General features: G+C 34.4%; 2 protein-coding genes across 2 annotated transcripts; one reads left to right on the forward strand and one right to left on the reverse strand.

Annotated features, from left to right (window-relative positions):
* Window positions 1-3,895: 3,895 nt before the first annotated feature.
* On the forward strand, window positions 3,896-8,004 carry LOC113288463 (inositol-tetrakisphosphate 1-kinase 3-like). The gene is made up of 10 exons (XM_026537505.1): window positions 3,896-4,370; window positions 5,033-5,114; window positions 5,355-5,387; window positions 6,076-6,196; window positions 6,351-6,443; window positions 6,586-6,705; window positions 6,803-6,979; window positions 7,160-7,215; window positions 7,298-7,382; window positions 7,560-8,004. The coding sequence occupies exons 1-10, from the start codon at window positions 4,198-4,200 to the stop codon at window positions 7,664-7,666; spliced, it is 1,047 nt and encodes a 348-aa protein (XP_026393290.1). The 5' UTR covers window positions 3,896-4,197; the 3' UTR covers window positions 7,667-8,004.
* Window positions 8,005-9,592: 1,588 nt separating this feature from the next.
* LOC113288464 (50S ribosomal protein 6, chloroplastic-like) lies at window positions 9,593-10,220 on the reverse strand. The gene has a single exon (XM_026537506.1). It carries the CDS (start codon window positions 10,122-10,124, stop codon window positions 9,762-9,764), a length of 363 nt encoding a protein of 120 aa, XP_026393291.1. The 5' UTR covers window positions 10,125-10,220; the 3' UTR covers window positions 9,593-9,761.
* Between the last annotated feature and the right edge of the window lie 14,384 nt (window positions 10,221-24,604).

Raw genomic sequence — 24,604 nt, forward strand, 5'->3', positions numbered from 1 at the left:
AAAGAAAATAACCCCATTGGAAGCTGAAATTCTTTTCCATGATAAAAAATGCACGAGAATCATCAAGGCCAACATAAAAACAATCCCGACAGTTGAATTTATTGTCAAGAGTGATTAAGTCGTTCAAGCTTTCTAAGTTTTCATAACTAACCTCAACCACTAAACATGATTCTTGCTATCGAAATCACTCACTTCAGATTTTCCAATTTCTTTAAACTGAAAACTCAGAACATCAATCAAATCATCTTTTGTTTCCAAAGTGACTTAACAAGCGAACAAATCAGGGTTAGAAATTGAGGAGAAAACCACATACTTACCCCGGTTGAATAACGAGCGAGTACCATCACGATGGAGAAAGAAATAATCCTGAAAAAGAAGCTTGTAGTGGTGAAAGAACAACTCAATCAGATATTCAACAGTTTGATGGGTCTTTGAAAAAAAATTGGACGCAATTTCGCTCACATAGTTCAGTCATGCTGCTGTTTGCGAACCGATTCACTTCCAAAATATTGAACTCACGGTATCTGGTGACTTCAATATCATCATTTGTCACCACTTTGTGAGAATTCTCATCAACAAACAAATAATTCTTCTCATGAAAGGAAAAAGAGGGAATTAACCTTAAATTGAGAGAATCATTTTCTTCATAGATAGCGGAAGGAATTGAGTTAACCACTTCTTCAAAGAAAAATGAAGAATTTAACTCCACTTCTGAAAATTCATCAACAGCTGTGGAAGCGACTTTCACTCTGCAAGGATATAGATGAAGTGGAGCAATACACTTATGAAACAGTGTCGGTCTCAATCTCTTTGCCTCCTTGTCCATATTTTTTAACCACCTCCAAAGGGAAGAATTTTGTGATCGAGAGTTAATTCTTTCCAACCAAAACTTATACCACTTTATGCATCCGTCTAAATCATCTCTTGTTAACCTTTCCAATTTCATTATTGGTACCAATTTTACATTTATTTGTATCCATTTTTCCTTCTGTAAATCCATTTCTTCAACCATGATAAGGTATGGATCAAAACGGCTCTAGGTATTAATTGTCATGTACCTGAGTACCATGACAAGATTGAGTGGATTGATTTGATGATAATTTCTCTTGATTCGTGAGAATCAACCCTCTTTTATTCAAATGAACACAGCCTGAAGTAAAAAGTTCTATCGGGTTAATAGTTTGATAAGATTCATTACAGGACTCTCTATGACTTATACAGCTAGGGTTGCCTTCTTAATGTCTTCGACCATTACTCGCCCACATATGCACATCTAGACCACGCGTTAAATTGATAATAACAACCACTAATAAGCTAAAGGCTGACAACTAGCAAGATATAGACACCCTCATCTAGCAATATATAGTAGGTACATGAGACCATGATGCACATGTTAGATAGATTAAAGATCATATAGTTCTATATAAATCAAATGGATAACACAAAATATCATATACATCATGATTAGATCTTTTATATTATATTTCCTGATACATAGAGAATTTTAGTGCTGATAAGTCTCGAACTTAGACCATTTGTGGTATCAATTTCACCACCAGACTTTAATCACATCTGCATGAATCCACAAATTTATCTTTATCATTAAGTTCTACCTCTATATAAATTAAAAAGGAGTAGGATCCGTTGACATGATTATAATGACATAATCTTGACATTTTATCACCATTTTTTCTATCATACCCAACCGGCAATGAAATTGAAGCTAATTTTTTGATGATATGTTCTTCTTATAAGTCTCTACACTCCCACCAAAAATGAGAGCATTCCGAGATGTATAAGACCACCATCTACCATTTGGATATCAACCGTCGAAGATTAACGGTTGAAATTAAAATTTGTGAATGGTGAAGTTTCGTATTTCGGAATGCTCTCATTTTTAGTAGGAATCTAGAGTTTTATATGAAAAACATGTCACCAAAATATTGCCTTTAAATTCATTGCCGTTTGGGTTTGGTAGAAAAAATGATAACCATATCAACGGATTATGTCGTTATAACCATGTCAACGGATCCTTCCCATTTAAAAATTCAGTTAGCTTTATACATAAAAGAATGAGAAAAAAAAGATCAAACCAAAAGAAAGTAACAAAATATTAATCATCAATTAGTGGTTTGTTTTTATATAAGAGCATTTCGTTAGTGGATTATGGATACAACTCCTATAGTCATGATGCCATCAATATGATCCTCATCCACACCAAATTGGTGCTTATAGAATTTGTGCACACTACCCATAATATTCAAGTATTTACTACTGCAAATAGTGCCCAGTGATGAAATGCGTGGCTGCTATTATGTTTGTTGGAATTCCTTGTCATTGTGAGCTATGGGCTACTTTAGTACATCATTTGTGTATATTATCATGCCTAATACATTCCGGAGGATCTCTAAACTAACATACGTCCATCCATCAGAAAATGTAATTCCCATAAATAGTCTCTATGAACCCCCAATTGCAGTCAATCACCAAGTAGTCTGGTGGTTGGCATGCTCCCTCCCACTGGGGAGGTAGGGTTCGAACCCTGTAATTATTGAAATCCATTCCAATTTAAGGAGTTTAGATGTAGTTTAGGAATCACTAGTCTAGGGCATCAAAAAAAACCACTTGCACGACAATGAAGTATATTGTAGTGTGGATGATGATGGTGGCAACTTGGCACCAAGGAACCAAATCGGACAGGGAGAAAAGGAGATGATTGTCATGATGATTACATGGTCACAAATTCAGGGCTGGACCACGAAATCCCTTCAATGATGGTTAGAAACAGAGAGATAGATCATGCATGTGATCTAGCTAGCTAATACATTATCTTATTAGCATTCATATTCTAAATACATTGTGTAGATAAATGCACGAGTCAATTTTAGCTTCTTGGCACTAAACACACCATATGCATGTATTCATGCATAATGAATATCTAGTTTGTCTTCGCAAGTACACACACTTGACACTAATCTAAGCCACAAATGCGATATCTACAAGGATGCAAACGTATGTACGAATATTACCTTTTGTGACTCATGGTGTCTCTAATCCGGCAGGATTGCACTAAATTGCTTCTTCTTTTTTCTCTTGGCAGACACTGAAATTGCCTTAACAGATTCCACTCCAAATGACCATCCCTTAACACATGTTTCATCTTTATTACATAGACGTCTAAATTTTTTTTGCGGAACATGAAGGAGGTTTGTACGAGAAAATCGAACACAAAATTGGTTAAAAAGAACAAAATCAATAATTTCTGGGTGAAAAAGATATCTAGATTTTGATATTGTTTAAATGGACAAAAATGTAAAAGTAGCCAGGATGTAAACAGTTTCATCCTGCCCATTTTCAAATACTTTATCTGGATGCATCCAGTTTCATCCTCGCTATTTTTTAAGTTTAAGCCAGGATGAATCCAGTGTCATCCTTGTTATTTGTTTTTTTGTCCATTTCAGCCATACTAATTTTTACTCGTCCAGTAGAACCGTGTTTTAAAAATATTTGGACAAATGATCCATTTTCCGAAAACCAAACCGAACCCAACGACTTGCTGACCTTTGGCTAACCTCAATTGCAAGTTTTTCAGATATACTAGACTCTGTGTGCAGTAATTCCATAAGAGTTTCGGGGCAGTCTTTTAGCTGCTCTGGCAGCGGATGCCGAGAATTCTAACTGCGCCCTGTTATTGGAAATTTTGGGATTTCTTTGCCGGTGAACCTAGAGTTTCCGATTCTGTAAACCGCAATCCACGTGTCCTAATATCCACTTGGGGTATGTGGCAACCAAACACCAAAGGGAGAACTTATTTTCTTCACCTACCTGATAATAAGGTTACATTCACTTTCTCTGTTTTTAAATTAGATTTCCTGGACGCGCACATCCCGAAATTTACTTACACACGCGTGGCACTCAATCGAACTCCCTCTCATTTCTCCCTATAACTGTCTCTATTTCTCTCCTTACCTCTCGCTTCACTTCAAAAGCTTGTTCACCTGATTTTCAGTCACTTGTTCTTCTTCTTCTGCCTTAAAATCTCCTCCTACTTAGAAAACATCCACTCATATTTCAGGATTTCATTTCCCTTTCTTATCTATATATAATTTCCTCATTTTCAGGAGCCTATTTCAGAATTTCAAATCTCTCTTTTTATCTTAAATTTCTTGATTAAAATCAAAAGCTATTTGGTATAATATGAGGTTTAACGAAGAAGAAGAAGAGCAGAAAGAGAACGAGAGGAATTTACAGTCATATGCGATTGGTGTTGAATTTCCTCCTCAACCTCAGCACAAACTCATTGTTGGTTATGCTTTAACTTCTAAGAAGAAGAAAAGCTTCTTGCAACCTAAGTTAGAAATCTTGGCTAGGTAAACACACAAATTTCTTAGATTTGATCTGTATGAATTATGATTTGATTTCCTCTGTATTGTCTGTTTTTATTTTTAAGTATCTCTGTATGAATTATTGTGTTCAGGAGTTTTCCAATTGGGTCGTTGATAAACCAATTGATTTACTATTCTATTAGAGCTGTCTGCTTGTCCTCTAGTTTATTGCACACCATCATGGATCATATAAATCTCTATTTTTCCCATGGTAAATGTGACGACGAAAACTGTGGAGTTGTTAATCAAATTGAGAGAAATTTAGCTGGCGGAGATCTTTCTAGAAACTGTTTTTTTTTTTTTTTCTTTTACTGTTTGTATGTTGTTGAATGATTAGAATATGCTGTCAAATAATTGTCCATTTAAGTGCCCGATTTAAGCTTGAGGGGTCAACTAATCATGATATGGGATTTCAATAGTTCTTTATTGGATTTCGTTTTGCTTTTTCAGTAGTGTCTTAGATTCTATTGTGTAAAATTACCAGATAATTTTACTATGATATGATTGCGACCGATAACTATAATTCGTGGTTTTGTTCAAGCTGACTTTTCTTGAAGTATCAACTGAATCTTCTTGTATGTATGTGGCTTTCATACATGGTAGTTGTGGTCTGTATTCAATAATATCGAATTTATTCTGTGGTGCAGAAATAAGGGAATCTTGTTTGTTGCAATCGACCACAAAAGGCCTCTTTCTGACCAGGGTCCCTTTGACGTTGTTCTGCATAAGGTGAGTGGGGCTATTATACGTATCATGAGTTAAACATGTGTTTTTGTTTCTTGTGTTTCTCCTGCACTTACCCTACACAACATTTCATAAGACGCTATAACTTTTTCTCCTGTCCGAGTGGATATCTACGGGGATTCTTAAGCATGACTATGTTATTACTATTAGACTATAAAATTTGTGATGAAATGAATGACTTGAACCTTCAATTTCTAATGATGTTTTCGATTCATTCTTATCCAGTTGACAGGAAAGGAATGGCGCCAGATTCTTGAGGTTAGTCTATAAACTGTAGCAAAATCCTGTGTTGACTCTAGGGGCAGTTGATTTTTTTTCTTATTAGTGTCATCAGTTTCTTACAGTTTCACTTCTCACATATATAATGTACTGCAATGGGTTCACCCAGGACCAGTCTTTCAGGTATTAGTTCATAATTTGAATCATATAGGATGACTTTGGCACTCATTACAAGTTTTGGGTGGAATTAAATGTTTCATCTATGGTGGTTCACTAGTTCTGGTTTTCTACAATCCTAAAGCATTAACCCTCTCAATTACTGCTTAGTTTTCAGCTAATACTATTTGGAAATGCAATTAATCATGCACAAATTTGCAACTGGAAACAGATCACCTATTTATAGTTAGTAGGTGACCTATAATGAGATTATATTCAAAATTTCCGATTTCAAATTTATTTGACTAGTCAAAACGTGCCAATTAGGAGTATGAAGAAAAGATTGAACAAAACAAAAGAATAACATACACCTAGTGAAATTTTGGTAGCATTTTTGTCCTCTATTGGTCATATGAACCGGAGAGCATCACTGGTTTTAGTCTGTTCTGCCGACCTAGTTTTTTATTTGCATTATATACTGGAACAGTTTCGTTTTATTCGTCACTGGATGATCATCTGCTTCTCATGGTCCTTCATCGTCTCCTTATGGTCTTTTATTTCCTTCTTAAAGGACTACAAGCTAGAACATCCAGAAGTGACAGTGCTCGACCCTCCGGATTGCATACAACAGGTGCACAATCGACAGTCTATGCTTCAAGATGTGGCTGATCTGAACTTATCTGATTTTTATGGTAATTATATTAGCATTTAGAACAGAAGCTTTGTTTTCGGAATCAGTAGAGTATAAGGAATTAAGACTTCGGCTTAATTTACAGCTTAGAAGGGTTATATTGTTCTTTACCGTTACATTTGAGTTATAGTAACCTTTTTTGACTCGAATTTCAGGCACGGTTGGTGTCCCAAAACAGTTGGTCATAACTAAAGATCCTTCATCCATTCCGGATGCAGTTCGTAAAGCTGGCTTAATGCTACCCTTAGGTGAGTTGATTAGTGAGATCGTCTTGGATCCCATTTCCAGAAAATAGCCTAGGAAAGAGCATCAAATTGTTTTTCTTGTTTAGATTATTTGATCTCTTGATTCTTCCGACTTAGATGTATTTGTTTATATTCGTTGGTTTAGTTGCAAAACCACTGGTTGTGGATGGGAGTGCAAAGTCACATGAACTGTCTCTTGCTTATGATCAATTCTCCCTGTCGAAGCTCGATCCTCCTTTGGTTCTGCAGGAGTTCATCAACCACGGTATGTTGATGCCACAATGCAAGTAACATGAAGAAACCATCTGTGTGACTTGAGAGGATTGGTTTATTTATGTAATTTATGCTTATCTGGCTTGCAGGTGGCGTTCTTTTTAAGGTTTATGTTGTTGGGGAAGCTATAAAAGTTGTGCGCCGCTTCTCTCTTCCTGATGTTAATGAGCGGGAGTTGCTAAATAATCATGGTGTGTTTCGTTTTCCAAGAGTTTCCTGTGCAGCGGCTTCTGCTGATGATGCAGATCTGGATCCTTGTATTGCTGGTCAGCTCCTTCACCACTTCCGTTTGGAGTGATTTATTTATCTGGCACACTTGAATGTGTTTTCAAATTTCTGTTTGCCGTTTGGATTGGCTATGGTAGGGTTGCCAGGAACTCCTTGCATTTAACATTAGCTACATGAAAAGTTTATTAACTTCTTTCTTTCGTTGTTCTTCACTGTAGAGCTTCCTCCGCGTCCTTTACTTGAGAGGCTTGCAAGGGAGCTTCGTCATCGCCTGGTACCCGTCATTCTCTTCCTTTTCATATATTTCTGAATCGCTTATATGTGAGCTTTATTTAACTTATAATGCTGTAATGTAGGGTCTTCGGCTGTTCAACATAGATATGATCCGCGAGCATGGAAGCAGAGACCGGTTTTATGTTATCGACATCAACTACTTTCCAGGCAAGTAATATCTGCCTGTCTTGGCAATGTTACAGCCCACTTTGTTCATTTCAAAATGACCAGGCAATTATTATCTGGTTCTTTTTCTCTTTCTAATCCACTTTTCTAGAGTTTGCATCCTTTTTTGCATTATCGGAATGTGTGGTCTTAGAGGCTTTCGGAACATCGTTATAACAGGTTATGGAAAAATGCCAGAGTATGAGCACATATTTACAGATTTCCTCCTGAGTTTGGTTCAGTGTAAGTACAAGATACGGTCTGCTAATAACACTCGCAAGGTGTAGCGACGTGAACATGGAGAAATGGCTTCCTACAGTTTTAACTTGCCAAATATAGTTTACTTGTTGAGGTTAGTGGGAGATTCAAAGTTGTAATCCCAGGGAACAGGTTGGTAAAATGCTGGCTGCAGTTCCATGTACAGTGTTGTAAGAGGATTGTTGTCGCCTGTACTCTGTTTGGCTAAAAGTTGGTTTAAAGTTAAACCACAGCCACACAGGTCTTCTGTTTTGTTTTTAATGCCTCTCTTATGTACCCGAAACATATTCCCCGCTGATAACATGGAGCCTTTTTTTTTTTTTAATTTGTAATATCCAAGTAGTAAGTGTTATATATATTTTCTGAATTTCAATGAAATCCTTATGCCTTGAGAGAAATGTACAATGTGCCTGGTTTAATTTTCACCCATGATGTTTTGTTATTTTCTATTAGTCTGTAAAACTTTGTAAGTACCGGACAGCTTGCAAACTTAGGCTTAAAGTAGTGAAAAGTGAAAACTCCTAGGCCTAGCAATCCCATGTGCTATGTGGCCCATCAGCTACATGGGACTTCTCATAAGTAACTAATATCACAGTATTTATCATCCAATGCAATTTGCCATTGGTGAAAACAATTTCTTCGGATGTTAGCTGTGAAATTAATGGAGGGAGAAAAATATACAGAGTAATCTTAAATCCTCTGAAAAGTATAGTTCTCTTGTATTACATTCAATTAATACGAGCATAATAACACCTTAACATTGTACAGAGCTTCTAAGACTAGTAGTATAGTAGCAGTGAAGCATGACTTAAATCTCGGGAGTCGGGACTCTTAAATCTCTAAAGCATATTACAGTATACTAGTGAAGCAAGACTTAAATCTCAAGACAATTCAAATCTCTAAACTTAAACTTGTTGTTGATGTTTCATTCGGTATAGAAATAAATCATTCATCGCTAATTTATAGGCTTGCACGACTGACCATAGACATCTCGGGTTTACTCAAGAGATTTCATTTCTTATGTCTTGGAGATTTCATTTCTTATGTCTTCTAACTACTTGTTTAGTTTGCACTTGCAACCGTCTTTACAAATACTCGATTTCTCTATAACTCACACATGTTATAACCCACTGGCACACTTTAGATTAATTTAGATGATTTACTTTCTCTCAACTTGTCTAGATCATTCTATACAATTACAAATCATAATTCCAACGTATTAAATTCTCAAATTTCAATTTTCTCCAACATATCAACCCTCTACTTTGGATATCCAAGTAGTTTACTAATAATTAAGAATATTTTGTTACTTGTTTTACCTTACCAAAAAATTGTTTTACCTTGGAACATTACTTAGACAATAGCTCACACCTCGATATATATCGTTCCTCACATTTAAGTTTCATGAGTATAATAGTATAATGATTGTACATAAAAAATGAATGAAGCAAAATTACCCAGTGCGGAAATTATTTGTGTCCGCGCCTGTTCTATTAGCATGAGAAGCAAAATTAGAGAAACAAAATTCATGACTCTTCTCACAACATAAAATTGAACAAGCAGCAGGATTTTTCTGGCTGGATGGCCACCATGACCTAGAGATGTGTTTTGCCAATATTCCATAGAACGGTTATAGGAGTCTGGAACAGTACACTTCTAGTTGTGCCAATTCAGCTGTTCCATCCACACCAAATCAGGTGCTAACTTACTGCTCAAATTGATCTCATTATTCCTTTGATTGTAATTTTATTGCGGCGAAGGCCGAGAAGGTTGTTAAGGGTCTGCATTTCTCTATGTGATTGTGATTCTAATAGAGTTAACAGTCTGTTCAATCATCCTAAACATTGCTATCTCTACAGTATAAAACTAGCAATTAAGCTACAACAATTGCTTTTCTCAGCGGAAATGAATCAAGCAGATGGTGTTCAACAATCCCAATTCTCAAAGACAGTAACTTAACCCAAATAGAAACAACCTAGAATTCATTCATCAATTCATATACCCAAAAGGTGTTCTCAGTTGACATAAACAACACAAAATGCAAATTTAACAACGAATTGAAACATAAACAGACTAATACAAGATAAACAAACTTTCTTGATGCTAAAACCTTAAAACACTCATTCATTCGACAGTATCGGACTCACCAATAACAGCAGAATCAGTAATGTCAGTGGTGATAGGAGCAGCAGAAACAAGAGTCCAATCAGCAGGTAATGCAGGAAGTGGTGGGTAAATGGTTTTTCCACGCTTGATATCCCATGGCTGACTCTTCTTTGGTCTAGTCTTCCTGTGATGAGCAGTTCCTTTCTTTTGTGGTCTTGATGAACATTCTATCATTGGCATTGTTACTCTCCCGGTTTGGACCATCATTAGACCATTGTTAACACCAACATCTCCGATTGTTGAGTAGTTGGATTGCTGCTGCTGCTTAGGCAATACCACTGCCCCCAATCTTGCACCGAAAATTCCAGAACAGATTGACATTTTTGCTCTCTGTCCCTCGCCTCACTCACTATCTTCAGGTCTTGTTATCTTCTTCTTTCTCCCGTTATCAATCTTTTTATCTTTTCACTATCTTATTAGCCTCTCAAAGTCTCTCTATCCCCTTATCCACTCTCCAGTCCAGTCTCCACGGACCAAATGTCTGGAACCAACTCTATCTTTGTTAGAACTTGGACTGGTGTATCCAAGCCAGGCACGGTAGCAAGATGGGAAACTTAGGGGGAGACCCAAAAAGAAAAATATACTCTTTGTCATGCCCACAATTAGTTTTGGATACCGTGACACCCATAAATATTTCCGTGACACCCATAATTATCCGAAATTATTAAAACTTGTCTGCATGAGGTTTACACATCCGCATGACGTGGTATGCATACTGTTTTTTCAAGGATAATTCGTTATGCATCCTAATTTTTCAGGGGTATAATTGGCAACGCAACTTGGATATAACATATCTAAAAATCCGCGCCTTGGAATTTTACAAATTTTATATCGTTGGAAATCTTTTAAAGAGAGCTACGCAACGAGTACAAACAACAATATCAAATTTTTGTTTTTCACGAAAAAATCGGAGGTGATCATCGTTTTAGGGAAAATTTTCGAAAACTGACTGCATATTCATTATGCGGCCTCCAAAAAAGATGCATAACACATTATGCAGATGCATACCGAATTATGCAACCATTTTTTCGACTGCATAACAAGTTATGTATCTGCATAACAAAGTTATGCATCTATAACTAGTTATGTAGCCATTGTTTTGGTTGATTTTAGTTTGTACAGAAAAAATTGGTGCATAATGCGTTATGCAACCATATTTAAATGATGCATATCAGGTTATGTATCCATTTTCTCGATGCATAAAAGATTATGCAACAATTTTCTTGATGCATAATGCATTATGCAGTCATATTTTCGGATGCATAACAGGTTATGCATCCACTTTCATGACTGCATAACTTGTTATGTAGATATTATTGTAGGTGGATAACAAGTTATGCAACCTTGTTTTTTATTGGTTTCAATACTAATAAAAAAGTATCTGCATAACGTAGATATTATTTTCTTCAACAAACCACTCATCTCTACTCTTTTAATAGTTTGTAAGCATTCATCCTTAAAAGTGCGTGGCAACCATAACGTAGATATTATACTGCGTCCGTATCCAAACCCTGAATTCTCTTCTGAATCATAACTCCTATTCACAGCAGCACAACAGCTAAAGAAGAAGATAAGGAAACGAATTGATAAGCAATGGCATACGAGAACACTTTCTTCACATACGAGATTCAACTGTCTTTTTCTACAGCCCTAATCGTCTATTTTATTCGTGTGCAGTCTAATATACTTTGATTGTTTAAACATCGGTGATGTTAGTTTGTTACCATGACTTAAAGAAACGATGGAGCAATCAGTGGGTGTGATTTCAGAACTGAAATTGGGTGAAGATTGGTGCGAATTTGTGTGGGTTTGAGCATAATTGAAAAGAGAACTTTTGTGTCGCTGCTCAACAGATGGGATTAAGGAATTGAAGTTAGGTTTCAGTGTTCTTGAGAGATAGAGATGACATTGTTGATAAGGGGACGATGATTTGAATATGAAGATGATTATGGGTTTCCTGTTGAACTCAAAAGAAGAAGATAGATCTGCTCTGAAGATCAAATGGTTGAATCTGTGAATAGGTGGAGGTTAAGAAGATGAATGGGTTGCTGAGTGTTGAATCGAGTTGACCAAAAATTAGAAGATGGATGATGGGTTGGTGGCGCTGTTGAAGAAAAGGAATTGAAGATGATGAAGAAGAAGAAAAAAGAACGAAACAAAATTTTATAAAATATGGGTTTGAGAATAATTTTTTCCTAGAAAATCGGTGCGCGCCTTCAGATTTCTGGGCATGAGTTTCACAGTGGGAAAGACCCGAAGAATGGGTCTCCCTGTAGTTTTCACTAGCGGGATTTAGAGTCTAGGTGGGCTAAAAACATGTTGTGGGCTCAATTTTAAGTTTCTAGAGGTCTATTAAATTTTTCCTCGAAAAACATCAATGAAATTTTTTATTTTGGGTGATATTTATAGATTTGGGGTAGCTAGAGAACCCCTCAACCGCCCCATAGTTTCGTCACTGAGACCAGACCCGGTAGTGTATCTTACCACTATTTCGAGATAGATTTTGTACCTGAAGCTACGTCCACATCCACATCCACATATTCTCATTATACCATTTGTTAAAGGCATGTGGTGGCCTAGTGTTTTGTGTTAATATTTTAAAAGATGATTTTTCTCTCAAATTATATCAAAAACATTCGTAAATTTTATATCAGTTTTTTTTTGGTAATCAATGAAACTTTTTCATTAATAGGAAATCAAGGTTACAATGATTTGAAGTACAAACACAAGAAATAACATAGAAGCATATTGTAATCGATCGATACCCCGAGAATTTCGATAAGAGAAAGAAAAGGAACACCGGAGGTTATCACATACAAATATGAAAGAGCCGATTCAATCATAGAAGTGGTGGTTTTTTCGGAATATAATACAACCATTAGATTGTTTGTCTTCATGAGGAAGAGATGGTCCAAAGGAGTGATTTGCCCAATTTTTCTTCTTGAATTGATAGATGGAGATTTCGGTGACCGAAATCTTCTCCGGCGAGCTTCAAACCCAACATAAGTAACCAAGAACACTCGTTAAAGGTAACAAGAATCACCATAAAAGTGCAGATATCTTGCCGGCAGGCAAGTGAAGAAAATAAACTAAACCCTAACTAACCTTTGAAGAAAAAACTTAAAGGTAAAGTAAGATTAATGTTACTGCAGATCTGCTAGGATCTATAAAGATCCAACAAATCTGAGCAGTTGATGATCGCCGTAAAATAGTTTTTCTCTTCGCCGAAAATATCACCTCTAGAGTGGAGGAAAAGAAAGAGAGAGAAATGACATATATTTTAAAAAGAAATTATATCATTGAAAAATATTTTAAAACACCCACCCAAAAAGTATAAACATGGCTATAATCAATTAAAAGTGTAGTGTTAGAAATATTTCCTTGTTTGATGATATAAGTCACCTATTAATGGGACACGATTTGAAAATGAATAGGAAAACTACTAATGGGAAAGAGGGAGTATGATACTAAGGAACCATTAGATCGTCATATATTGTCGCCATAATAGTGTTTGATTTTGGTGAAGCCATATTATTACTTAGTTTTTTTTATCATCACTGTTTTAATTGGCTATTCTAACAATCATTATAATTTTAGACACAATCCAACTGGCAATGCTAACAGTTACTATCAACATTTCAAATAACAAATAAACTATAATTTTAGACGAGTTTTTGTTGAGTAAATTAAACTAAGGATATTAATGAACAATCACATTTTTAATTTCATATTTAAGAAAGTGCCACAGTTTTTTTCTTCAGAATCTATAAAATGCCATCATATTGACCTTTTCCGTCCCTTTTTTTAACAAAAAAATGGCTAACAACCGTTAGTGTCTAGGAGGCAGTAATTAAGTCTCGGTAAAATAATGTTACGCCCTTAAATCGTCTAACTCAGGTCTAATTGAGTCAGAACTCAGTGCCTAGTTGAATGGAAAATTTTAAAAATTGTTCTATTTTTTCCCCCAATTCCATGAGACAATATCTCCATCAATATTGCTTGAAGAACAAATTTATAATGCTTGGTTGATCTTGTTCACCCATATTTGAGACAACAATTCACACAACAAAACAAATAACTTATGAAACAAATTGATACATGGAATTCAATCAATCCATCGGACCAATAACTGACCATTTAATCTGGAAACAACAACCCTACCATTTCAATGAACAAATCAACCATACCTAAACTCGAAAATAGGAAAACTCAGATCACAAGAAAGAATATCACTTCTTACAGACCTTCCATATGGATTCCCGCACTTCAGCAAATAAGCTCCAATTTCTTGCCAAAATTTACTAAGTAGTCTACTCAATATTGTCTCTTCATTTCAGATTAGACTTACATTACCGCCAGCAGTATCACCACCATTGATAGTGGAGATCTCTTCATCTTGGCTAATCTACATCAATAATCACATCTATGCATATAATTAAAATCAGAAATCAGTACCCATAATTCTAATTTCTTAACAAAAATCAAAATCTCCAATCCTAACTAAATGAAATCCTTTCAATACTGCTTCATGTTGCTCCATCACGATCACCATTATAATCAAAATAATTTCCTTTGTTGTTTACGACTCACAGTAAAAAATAATTAGATACCTTAATTAACTAAAGTAAAAAAATTTAACATACGAAAATGAAAAAATGGAAATAAAGCTAAACCTTATTCTTAAAACAACCTCAATTTTATGAATTAAACCTAATTTTGACAAACCCTAAACTTTTTTCCCAAATTTCAGAAATTATTAAATCATAATTTACAAGAATCACTTGATTGACATGAATAACTTATGTTCAGTGCTGGTAGTGATGCACGAGAAGAAGAAGCAGTTAGATACTTTGATTCGATCGAAGAAGAAGAAGAAGAAGAAAAAGATAAGCTCGTCTCTTTTTGTGTAGTTTCGGTTGAAACAAAAGATGAAAGAGAGGTAATAAAATAATACTAGAGATTTCAAGGATATTTGAGTAATTTACTCAACATCTTCTCATTAAGGGCAACATTCACCAAGTCAATGAGAGATGACCAATCATGTGAGCCTTAACGGAATTGATAACATTTGTGGCATTTATTAAATCTTGAAAAAAACGGTGACACTTTCTTATATCGGAAAATCAAAGTGTTAGAGCACTGCTCGGTCGAACTCGCAAGCGTTTCTATCTCAAGCTAGTTTGTCAAGTTTAGTTGCCAAGACTATAAGTCTTGATTTCTAGTCTACTTATAGCTAAGTCTCGGATTTAGATATAAAGTGTAGTTGAGATTTAGACTTCACGACGTTCATCGAATGAAGACGAAGAACTACTCAAGGGAACTTGTGGAACTTCATAAACAAAAAGTATGTGGATACGTGAACTCATGTATTACTCAAAAGTATATCTACTCTATCTCCTTTTTGAGATAAAAAGTCGTATTACTATATAGACTTCATACACATTTGGTATTTCGAGCCGAGTTTATCTCGCTTATCTATTTCTCAAAATATGTGTTGGTAAGCTTTCGCTTTAACCAATTCCATCTTTTATTCTTGACGAAAGTCAAAAGATGATCATGTGAAAATCGCCTTGTAACATCTTACATGATTTGTATGAGACAGTCATTTGATGTAGACTGGGAATGTTTCGTATCGATCATTCGATCACTTGAAAATTTATTTGAAGCTAATAGTTTGTGTGAGACAACTACTGTTGTCTTCCAAGAATGTTTCAATAGTTGAAATGAGGGTTTGGAACATGTAACCATGATTGTATATAAACATAGTGTGTATTCACATTTGTGTAAAGTCCAACACCGGGAACCATGGTATGCGTATCCGTACGCGTACTGGTTGGTTGTTGGAAGTCTAGAAACTAAGTATGTGTATCCGTAGGCATACTGACGGAAGTTTAAGATCCGTGAATTTCTGCTGGAGTTTGGAAGTGTAAAGTGGTATGCGTACCCGTACGCTTACTGGCGTAACCAAACTCAGTCTGGCTACTTAGGTATGCGTACCCATTTACATACTTAAGTAGGTTATGTTCTAAAATCGGTTTGTTCATAAACTAATACATTTATATAATAAGGAATGCAATCTTTTGCAAACCATGGCTATAATGTTCATGAAATGATTCGAGTGAATCAAAATCGATTTTGCTTCAATTGTGTCTTGTATACTTCTATGAGAATATAAACAATTGAAAAACTCTCTAACTAGTTTCATTTGAGTCATTTGAACTAGTTATGATAAAGATAATAAGGTTGATATGAAAGTACTCATATCGCTAACCTTTGGTTAACTATTGTTGAACCAACTAAGTGTACACGTTTAGGTACGGTTACCTTTATCTAAATAGTGGTACATTTCATTTTTGTATAACAAGCTAAGTTCTATCTAATGGTTGAAAGATATTATCTTGAATCTAATAAAGTTTTCATCTAACGGTGAATATTGAATGCTTTGTTACCAAGGTAACATTGATTGCAAACCATGATTTTAAGACTATATAAAGGAGAACTCTAGCAATTGGGAAACCTAATACCCACACCTTTTGTGTGATGCTAGTTGCGACTATAGTCGATTCTCCTTTAACCTTAGGTTTTTCACGAAACCCTATAGGTTAACGACTTAAAGACTTCATTGGGATTATGAAGCCAGACCCAACTATTTTCTTTTGTAGTTGTGTGTTCTGATCTTGTTGTTTTCTATCATGATTGAGTACTATCTTCTTTAAGATTTGCTCGAGATTTATTCTCCGATAGGCAAGATTGAAAAATATTCACAAACATCTTCGTCTCATCGTTTGTGATTGCACAATATCTTTTTTCGTTAATCGATTAAGACTATTGTGAGGTGATTGATATATTAGGCTGTTCTTCGGGAATATAAGTCTGGTTTATAAATTGGTTCATGTTCACCTTGATTTATCAAAAGACAGAATAAAACTCATAGGTATATCTGCGGGAGACAGATTTATCTATACGATAGACTTTTCTGTGTGATACATATTTATTTATCAAGACTTCGACTTTGGGTTATAGCAACTCTTAGTTGTGGGTGAGATCAGCTAAGGGAATCAAGTGCGTGGAGTCCTGTTGGGATTCAGATACGTAAGGAGCGCAACTGTACCTTGATCAGTGTGAGATTGATTAGGGCTCAACTACATTCCAGTCTGAAGTTAACTTGGATTGGGATAATGTCTGTAGTGGCTTAATACAGTGTGGTGTTCAAATCTGGACTAGGTCCCGGGGTTTTTCTGCATTTGCGGTTTCCTCTTTTACAAAACTTCTGGTGTTTGTGTTATTTATTTTCCGCATTATATTTTGTTATATAATTAAAATATCATAGGTTGTGCGTTGAATCGATCAATTGGTAAATCTAACCTTTGGTTTTTGATTGAAATTGATTGATCTTTGAACATAGGTCTTTGGTACCGTTAAAGTTATTTCTCTTATATTCAATCGGGCTCACAAATTCATATTTGTTTGATAGCAGATTGAATTGAAAAATTGAGATACAACTCTTGGATATACTTTTCTTGAGATTGAATCTGACTGTCTAGTTGATTCTCTCGAAAGTATATTGGATTTTGTCCATACAGATTGCTATGCGAAATATTGGGTATGGTTGTTAGACCCCCGCTTTTTTACAAAGTGCGGCCCTTTCTTAAAATTCCCTAAACTAAATTTGTATCTTCTCAAAAACACGAAGATATTACAACTACCAAATTGTGAATATTGTATGTCTAAATATTTATTATTTTTATTTATTTATTTTGTAGAGTTTTCGTAGCACTTGTAAGATTTGCATCAGACGGTAGCTAATGTGCATTTTGCAGATTTAGGGCTTAGTTTATCATTCTTATAAGGACCAAGAAAGGTGTAACGAGTGCAACCAAAGACCTTAAGAGTTGAAAAGCCTCGTAAGGTGCCTTGTACTCAAGAAACTTTGATGGAGTTATGTTGATCACAAAGGTAGCAGCAAGGAATGAGTCATGCCGGAAGATCTTAGGCATGCAAGCTTGAAATGAGATATATTCATTTATTTTATTTATGCAAATCCATTTTGTTGATGGGTTTTTGGAAAATATGCGCATACGACAATACCGAACTTATCCAAAGAACCTCCAAATTTTAACTTGCTCATATATGATCCACAACTTGGAAAGTTTCGATATAGTAGCACAGATTCTCATTAAGCCTTTTGAAATGATAAAAAAAAAAATCCGTCCCTTGTTGTCATTGATTAAGGTATGTCCACCAGAACTTGATAAAATCATCCACGCATAAGATGTGACATATGTAACCGAAAGTATACACAGTTCGAGAAAGTCCACAAATGCCACAATGAATTAGATTAAGTAAAAACAAAAGGGGTTCTTGTGGATGGTTTAAAAGGCATACTTTTTCCTATCTAGTTGACAAGGTTGACGCATAGAATTAGATTTGGAATTCGCGAGCTAAATCTGAGAAGAGAACACAACTTATAAAGTATGGTGTTAGATGGGTGCTCAAATATACTAAGACGTGTAGTTGATGAGGCTTGAAGAGAAACATGAGATTGAATATTTGAAGTAGAGTTGGTGAGAATGGTGTATAAGCTTTTATCCGTGTTTCCTTCAACCAAAATTTATTCAGCGTCCAAATCATCAATATTATAACTCTAAAGAAAAAGGAATACTCACTAGTAAACTTTCTGACGAATATAATATTCTAAGGCAAGGTGGAAACATATAAGATATTTGGTAAGGTGAATGAAGCGATGTCCTTTTGAAGTATAGATGTACCTTGCATAATAATTGGAAAATGATCACCATAACCAATTAAGACTCCATCAGATCCAGTGTAAGGAGATGTATCTTGAAGAATAAATATATCGTTTACCATATGTATTGTTGGACAAAGATATAAGTTGTATAAACTTTAATACACATACTGGATTGAAAACCAAGGGTATTGTTGGTTTTTGTGTTATATGTCTATAGAAACATTAGTTTGCAGTATGACCATTCTTGTTTACAGATCTAGCAAGTAATATTTATAAAGTCGGCATTTTTAATGTTGTTGAGATATGTTTGTGGGTTTTGAAAGAGATGTTGACAGAGTTATCTTTGTATTTCAGATGTTGATGGATGAAATTATTTTATGTGAAGAACGTTGAGTTCAAAGTAGATTCAAGGCTTTTAAAGAGGTCGTAATCTTGATAAAATAGCCATTGTATATGCAAATAAGACTGAATCTAAGAGCACCAAAAATGAAATATATATCTCTATTTTGGGTAGAAATAACAAAATTGTCGTACTCACGACCAAAATCATTCAGTATGTACATCACCATATCATATTAGGCAAATGTTTGTTCATAACAACCAAGGAATCAGTAGTTTCCTTGATACGTTGTAAATACACAAATATAGAAGCAAAATTTCTACGAATATTATATAGCTGATTCCTAAGCATGGTTTTCAAGCCAAAAACTGATATGAAATATCCTTTGCAAGAGAAATTCATACTTCTTAGTTGTATATAATCCTAATACAACAACAACAAAAAAAAGGTGAAAAAGTAATATTTAATAAGCAAATCTTACAAATTGGTCCCATCTGTGGAATTTAAAATATTCAAAATTAAGAGCTTGTTGATCTCCAAGCAGACCAAATTGAGGATAAACGTGGTGCAAAACTTCCATATATGAACCCAAACCGATCTAAACTTATTATTATAAACTCCATCAAATTCTTCCACACTAAGTAGTTTGTCCATCCAATTATACTGAAATAAGATTGACGATATTATTGAACGATAAAAAATGTAAAATAAGGATCAAAGGATGAGTTTTGATAGTTATCAATGTTATGTGATGAGTTTTCATCTGATGAGTTATTTTCTTCAGTTGGAAGGTGGGATGTTGATTGGCGTTGTCATTATGAAAAAATAAGAAAGATGAAGAAAGATTGATAGAAAGCAGTGTAATTTTAAGTCTAACACATAGCCATTACTTACATCCAAATAAATAAGATAATGTATAATATTTTAATACCTATGAGATGGATTAGAAATCACCGGATCACGCATACGATTTCAATCGAGAGAGGTGTTTCATAATTGTAAAAATCTACTAAAGCAATGGACACACTGAAATAATTGATATTTTTGTATAAAATAGAAAACCTCTTTTTGATATTTGATCCCTTTTACCTTATTATATTATTATTATGTTAACGAGAGAATCAACCATTGGGACATACTATCAAATTACCAACAACCTTAGCACTTAATGATGATATCATGGTGACATGCTTAAAGCAGAGTCCAAAGTAATATCTAGATTGGCATTTTACCAAACTAGTCCATTAAATATCGGTCCAGTAAAGTGACTTAGGAAAATGCAAATCAACATCCGGTGGATAATGCCAAAACAAAAGGTAAGATGGTTGAAGTAGAAACTTAGGCCCTTTGGGGATATATATCAACTTATAAGTTTATACATCAAAAACATCTTAAAACTATGGTATATAAAAATTGTGACAGATGTTTGAGAAAGTAAAACATACCATTATTAATTACTCATACTGGAAGGGATCCAAGATCTTTGGCAAGGTTGGAGCCAGCAATGGAAAGTTGATGCTAAGCTGGCTCCCAAGACAACTTTGCTTATCACAACCTTTTTTTGCCTATTCCAAGTTTTTTTTTTTTTTTGCCTACCCTCAAAAATAATATTGATGCTTACATTATAGATATATCATCTCAAGGAATAATACTAGACTAATGATACATGAGATGATATTTCTATAAATATTTTGCCTTAGCATTAGTTTAATAATATTAGTTATCAATCTGTTTAAATATAAATATTTTGTAACATCCTTACATGTTATATGTTTTAATATGTATAATTAAACCATATTTATTTTCTACTAAAACTCTTGAAAACGCTGGCTAGGAAATCACATTTTAGTAGGAAAATCATATGAGTTAATAATTTAGATATATCATTATTTACATATTGGCGACGTTAACAATAAATGCATATTTAGATGATTCTCGTCTTTTTGTTGGTAATTGTTAACCATGAAACTTAAATGTTTTTATTACATGAATTTTAAGTAAACTCATGCATAAATTTTTCTATCCAGATTAAAAACAACTATTGCACATCACAAAGAACACAAAATAAATAAATATTCAAAATAAAAAGTTAGTGTCAGATGAACTAATCTTTAGGTAAATCCAAATAATTTGTTAAAACTAGAAAATATGAAATAACAATAAAAAATTGATTTGAGAAGTTAGTTTAAGCTGGACTAAATACACTAATTTATTACAAAATTTCTTTTGTCAAAATTCATCTATTTATAGTCAGACATTCTTGATTAAAAACTTTAAGGAAATATGATCTTACAAAGAGGTTGACTAGAAGTGAGATTCTTCTATTTTATTTAAATTTTTGATTAATAAGTCGGAAGGGAAAATTCAAAAAGAGGAAAAGCGAAATTGTACTTTGGAGGGCACATGATGAAGAGATGAATGAATTGTATGAAATTTAAACAACTACTTTAGAAATTGTTGTTGTTGTTGATGTTGATGATGGTGTTGCTGCTCCTTAATATTTTATTATGATAATTAAGACATTATTAGTTTAAATTTTTAAGACTTGTTTGGTTTATAATTATCATAAGACTTGTTTGGACGGTGTTTTTTAATTATGATTTGTGTTACATTGGGTTTATGCATGATTGAACTTATGGTTTGTAATAATACAATGGGTTTATGTGCATGATTGAACTTATGGTTTGTAATTACAAGCCTACAAATCGGTCGATAGGGCCTTACATATGTCCCATTATTTGTTGATATATATATAACGATTCTGCAAGCCTAAAAAATGTCACTTTTATGTTGACTTTGTTGACCAAAAACGGTCTAGCTGTGCAACCATATCAATCTAATTAGCATATCAATCTAATTAGCAGAAACTTCAACTTTACTATTGATTTTTAAGGCTAAAATTGGTTGATGTGGACATATATACTAATTTTAGTTGGTGTCAATGCTTAATTGGTCGTTATGGACATTGATAGGCACCAACTATGCCCAATTATTTCACCCATATTTCAATTTTTTTCGTAAAAACTCGATGCCGAATTATCTTCTATATAAGAAGAATATCTTTTCTAGACCCAATTTGGCTCAAATTTACATTTGTTATTCATTCCTACTCGATCCACTACTCAAACAACACACACCTAGTTTCATATACCAAATCAAAGAAGAGTTTATATATTTATCTCAGAGGAATCAGAAATTCTAAGACGAAGAGAACTACGTATATATTATATATCTCATTCCTGATCCAAGATTACGAAAATCTCAAAGATCAATATGAACGAGATCCAGATTCAAGAACTACCAGGTGAAATATAGTCTGTCCCGGCTTCACAAATTCACAAGTGAATTCTTTAAAGTCGTAACCTAGAATACAATATCGTGAATAACCTATATTATAGAGGACGACTCTAGCTTAACAACTAGGCCATAATAGTGCATACAATTAAGAAATCATGTTGCAAGAATCCTTCTATTTATATATTTTCAAGTAGGCCTATCAATGGAAGAATATCCGGGATATTTAGAAACCCGATATCCGATAGGTTAAGCACTATCGGATATTCGATATCCGATTATATCTTATAGGATATCAAAATCAGATATCGATTCTGATAGGTTAATCTATTGGATATCGGATATTTATCCGATAATATCCAGTTCTGACAAAAAAAACTATAATATGTAAAACAGATGCATAGGTGAAATTTAAGTTCTATTTCTCATACATACCATCCAAATTGTCTTCAAACACACATTCAAACACATAAAAAGTCTTAAAACATTACTCTTAAGTAGTTATGTCTCTAAGTAAGTCTCTTACTCACACATACATGAAAAGAAAAACAAGCAAATGCTAAAGAAAGTAAGAAACTTCGAAACACGAACTATGATAAGTATCTGTCACTCTCCTATCCAGTCTCTGACTCTCTTGTCTTCATTCTTCTTCGATTTTCATATATGTATTATAACAAGTCAACATTCATATAAGATACACAACTACATAAGTAGTAATAATAGGAACTAAGAAGAATAACAGATGAAACTATGCACTGAGTTTAAGAAAAAAAAATGTTACCTTCACAAAAGAAATCTAGCAACCAATCGCTTAATCACAACAATGCTTCAACAACCTTTATATATAAAGAAGCTCTATGTGTTGTAAGCACTCTACCACCTGCACTGAACATTGATTCAGATGCCACACTGGTGATTGGGATATCCAAGACATCTCTTGCCATCTTTGCAAGAGTTGGGGTACTTAGGTGCATTTAGATTCCACCAACTCAAGATTTCAAACAAATACTCATCTTTTTGTGAGCCTTTGCTAAGCATTGGTTCTTCTAAATACTTGTCCAACTAAGATTTCCGCACCTCAAATTCAATGTTCTCCATCATAAACTCAGCATAATCAGAATCACGTACTTCATCTGGATTGTCTGAATCCATCATACTTGAGCTAGAGACAGAGCTGCGTCCGCCAAAATAGTGTTCATCTGCATTTGAGTTTTGTGAATCATACGCATTGAAAAGAACCGTCAATTGTGTTTTGAATTTGTTATACTCCACTGCATACCCAGTTCCATACAACTTCTTATAACAAAACTCTACCCATCTTGCCTTGTATCTAGGATCTTACACAACTCCGATGCCCATAACCAAATTACTTTCAAGCCAATATGCGTCGAACTGTTCCCTCATCTTCAACCCTATTTCTATGATATACTCATAATCAGTGTCTTCCCATTGTTTGATGCACTTGTTAACTTCATAGACCCCATTTTTAAACAAATTTGCAGTGGATACTTCATCCCAGCAAACCTGCGTGAAACATCATTAAACACCTCTAAACACCTGTAAACACCTACAAATAACTATCCCTTGTTGCTACTCGTCTTCACTTGGTATACAATAGAATTTAGGATCAAGGACATCTAATCTTTCAAATCCTTTTTTCAACTCAATTGCATTCTTAAGCATAACAAAAATTGAGTCCATCGAGTGTCCACGTCTAGACTAACTGACTTTCCAGTCAACCTACATTATGACACTGCCAACTCAAACCTCTCTTTCCTAGCTTGTGAAGATTTAACATTCTTAATACAATCTCTAATTTATTGCACAAATGTAGTAGCAACCTTCATACCATCTAGGACAACCAAATGAAGAATGTGGTTGGCACAACTCATGTGAAACAATTCCCCATCAAGCACTAGAAAATCCCTACTCTTTAGCCACCTAACCAAATTTATCATCATAGCGCCATTGGCAGCAGCATTATCAGCAGTTAAAGCAAGGAATTTGCTATCTATGTTCCATTCAAGAGTGTAAGTTTTGATACATTCTGTGAGAACATCTCTTGTGCATGGTGACCTCACTAAAATATAAGCTAATATTTTCTTCACCAAGTTCCATTCATCATCTATGTAGTGGCTTGTTACACAACAATACCCATCTTTAGTATGCTTAGCAGTCCACATATCAGTTGTAAGACTACATCTAGAGGTCAAATTATTCAATACTACTTGCAATTCTTGTTTCTGTTCATGAAAAAACTTCATCAAATCACTTCTAGTTGTGTTTCTACACATGATTTTAGCAGCAGGGTTCAAAGACTTGCAAAACATTCTAAAGTAAAAATGTTGAGCCATGTTTAGAGGTTAATCATGCTTAGTAATTATTTTAATCATGTATTCCATAGAAACTGCAGAATCA

This window comes from Papaver somniferum, chromosome 6 (assembly GCF_003573695.1).
Source record: "Papaver somniferum cultivar HN1 chromosome 6, ASM357369v1, whole genome shotgun sequence".
NCBI lineage: Eukaryota > Viridiplantae > Streptophyta > Magnoliopsida > Ranunculales > Papaveraceae > Papaver > Papaver somniferum.

Excerpts from the sequence above, each read along its gene's own strand:
- LOC113288464 (XM_026537506.1), bottom strand. The coding sequence starts at position 10,124 with ATGTCAATCTGTTCTGGAATTTTCGGTGCAAGATTGGGGGCAGTGGTA.
- LOC113288463 (XM_026537505.1), top strand. The coding sequence starts at position 4,198 with ATGAGGTTTAACGAAGAAGAAGAAGAGCAGAAAGAGAACGAGAGGAAT. Across the intron at positions 5,388-6,075 it reads AATGGCGCCAGATTCTTGAG|GACTACAAGCTAGAACATCC; the intron begins GTTAGTCTATAA and ends TCCTTCTTAAAG. Across the intron at positions 7,216-7,297 it reads GGGAGCTTCGTCATCGCCTG|GGTCTTCGGCTGTTCAACAT; the intron begins GTACCCGTCATT and ends GCTGTAATGTAG.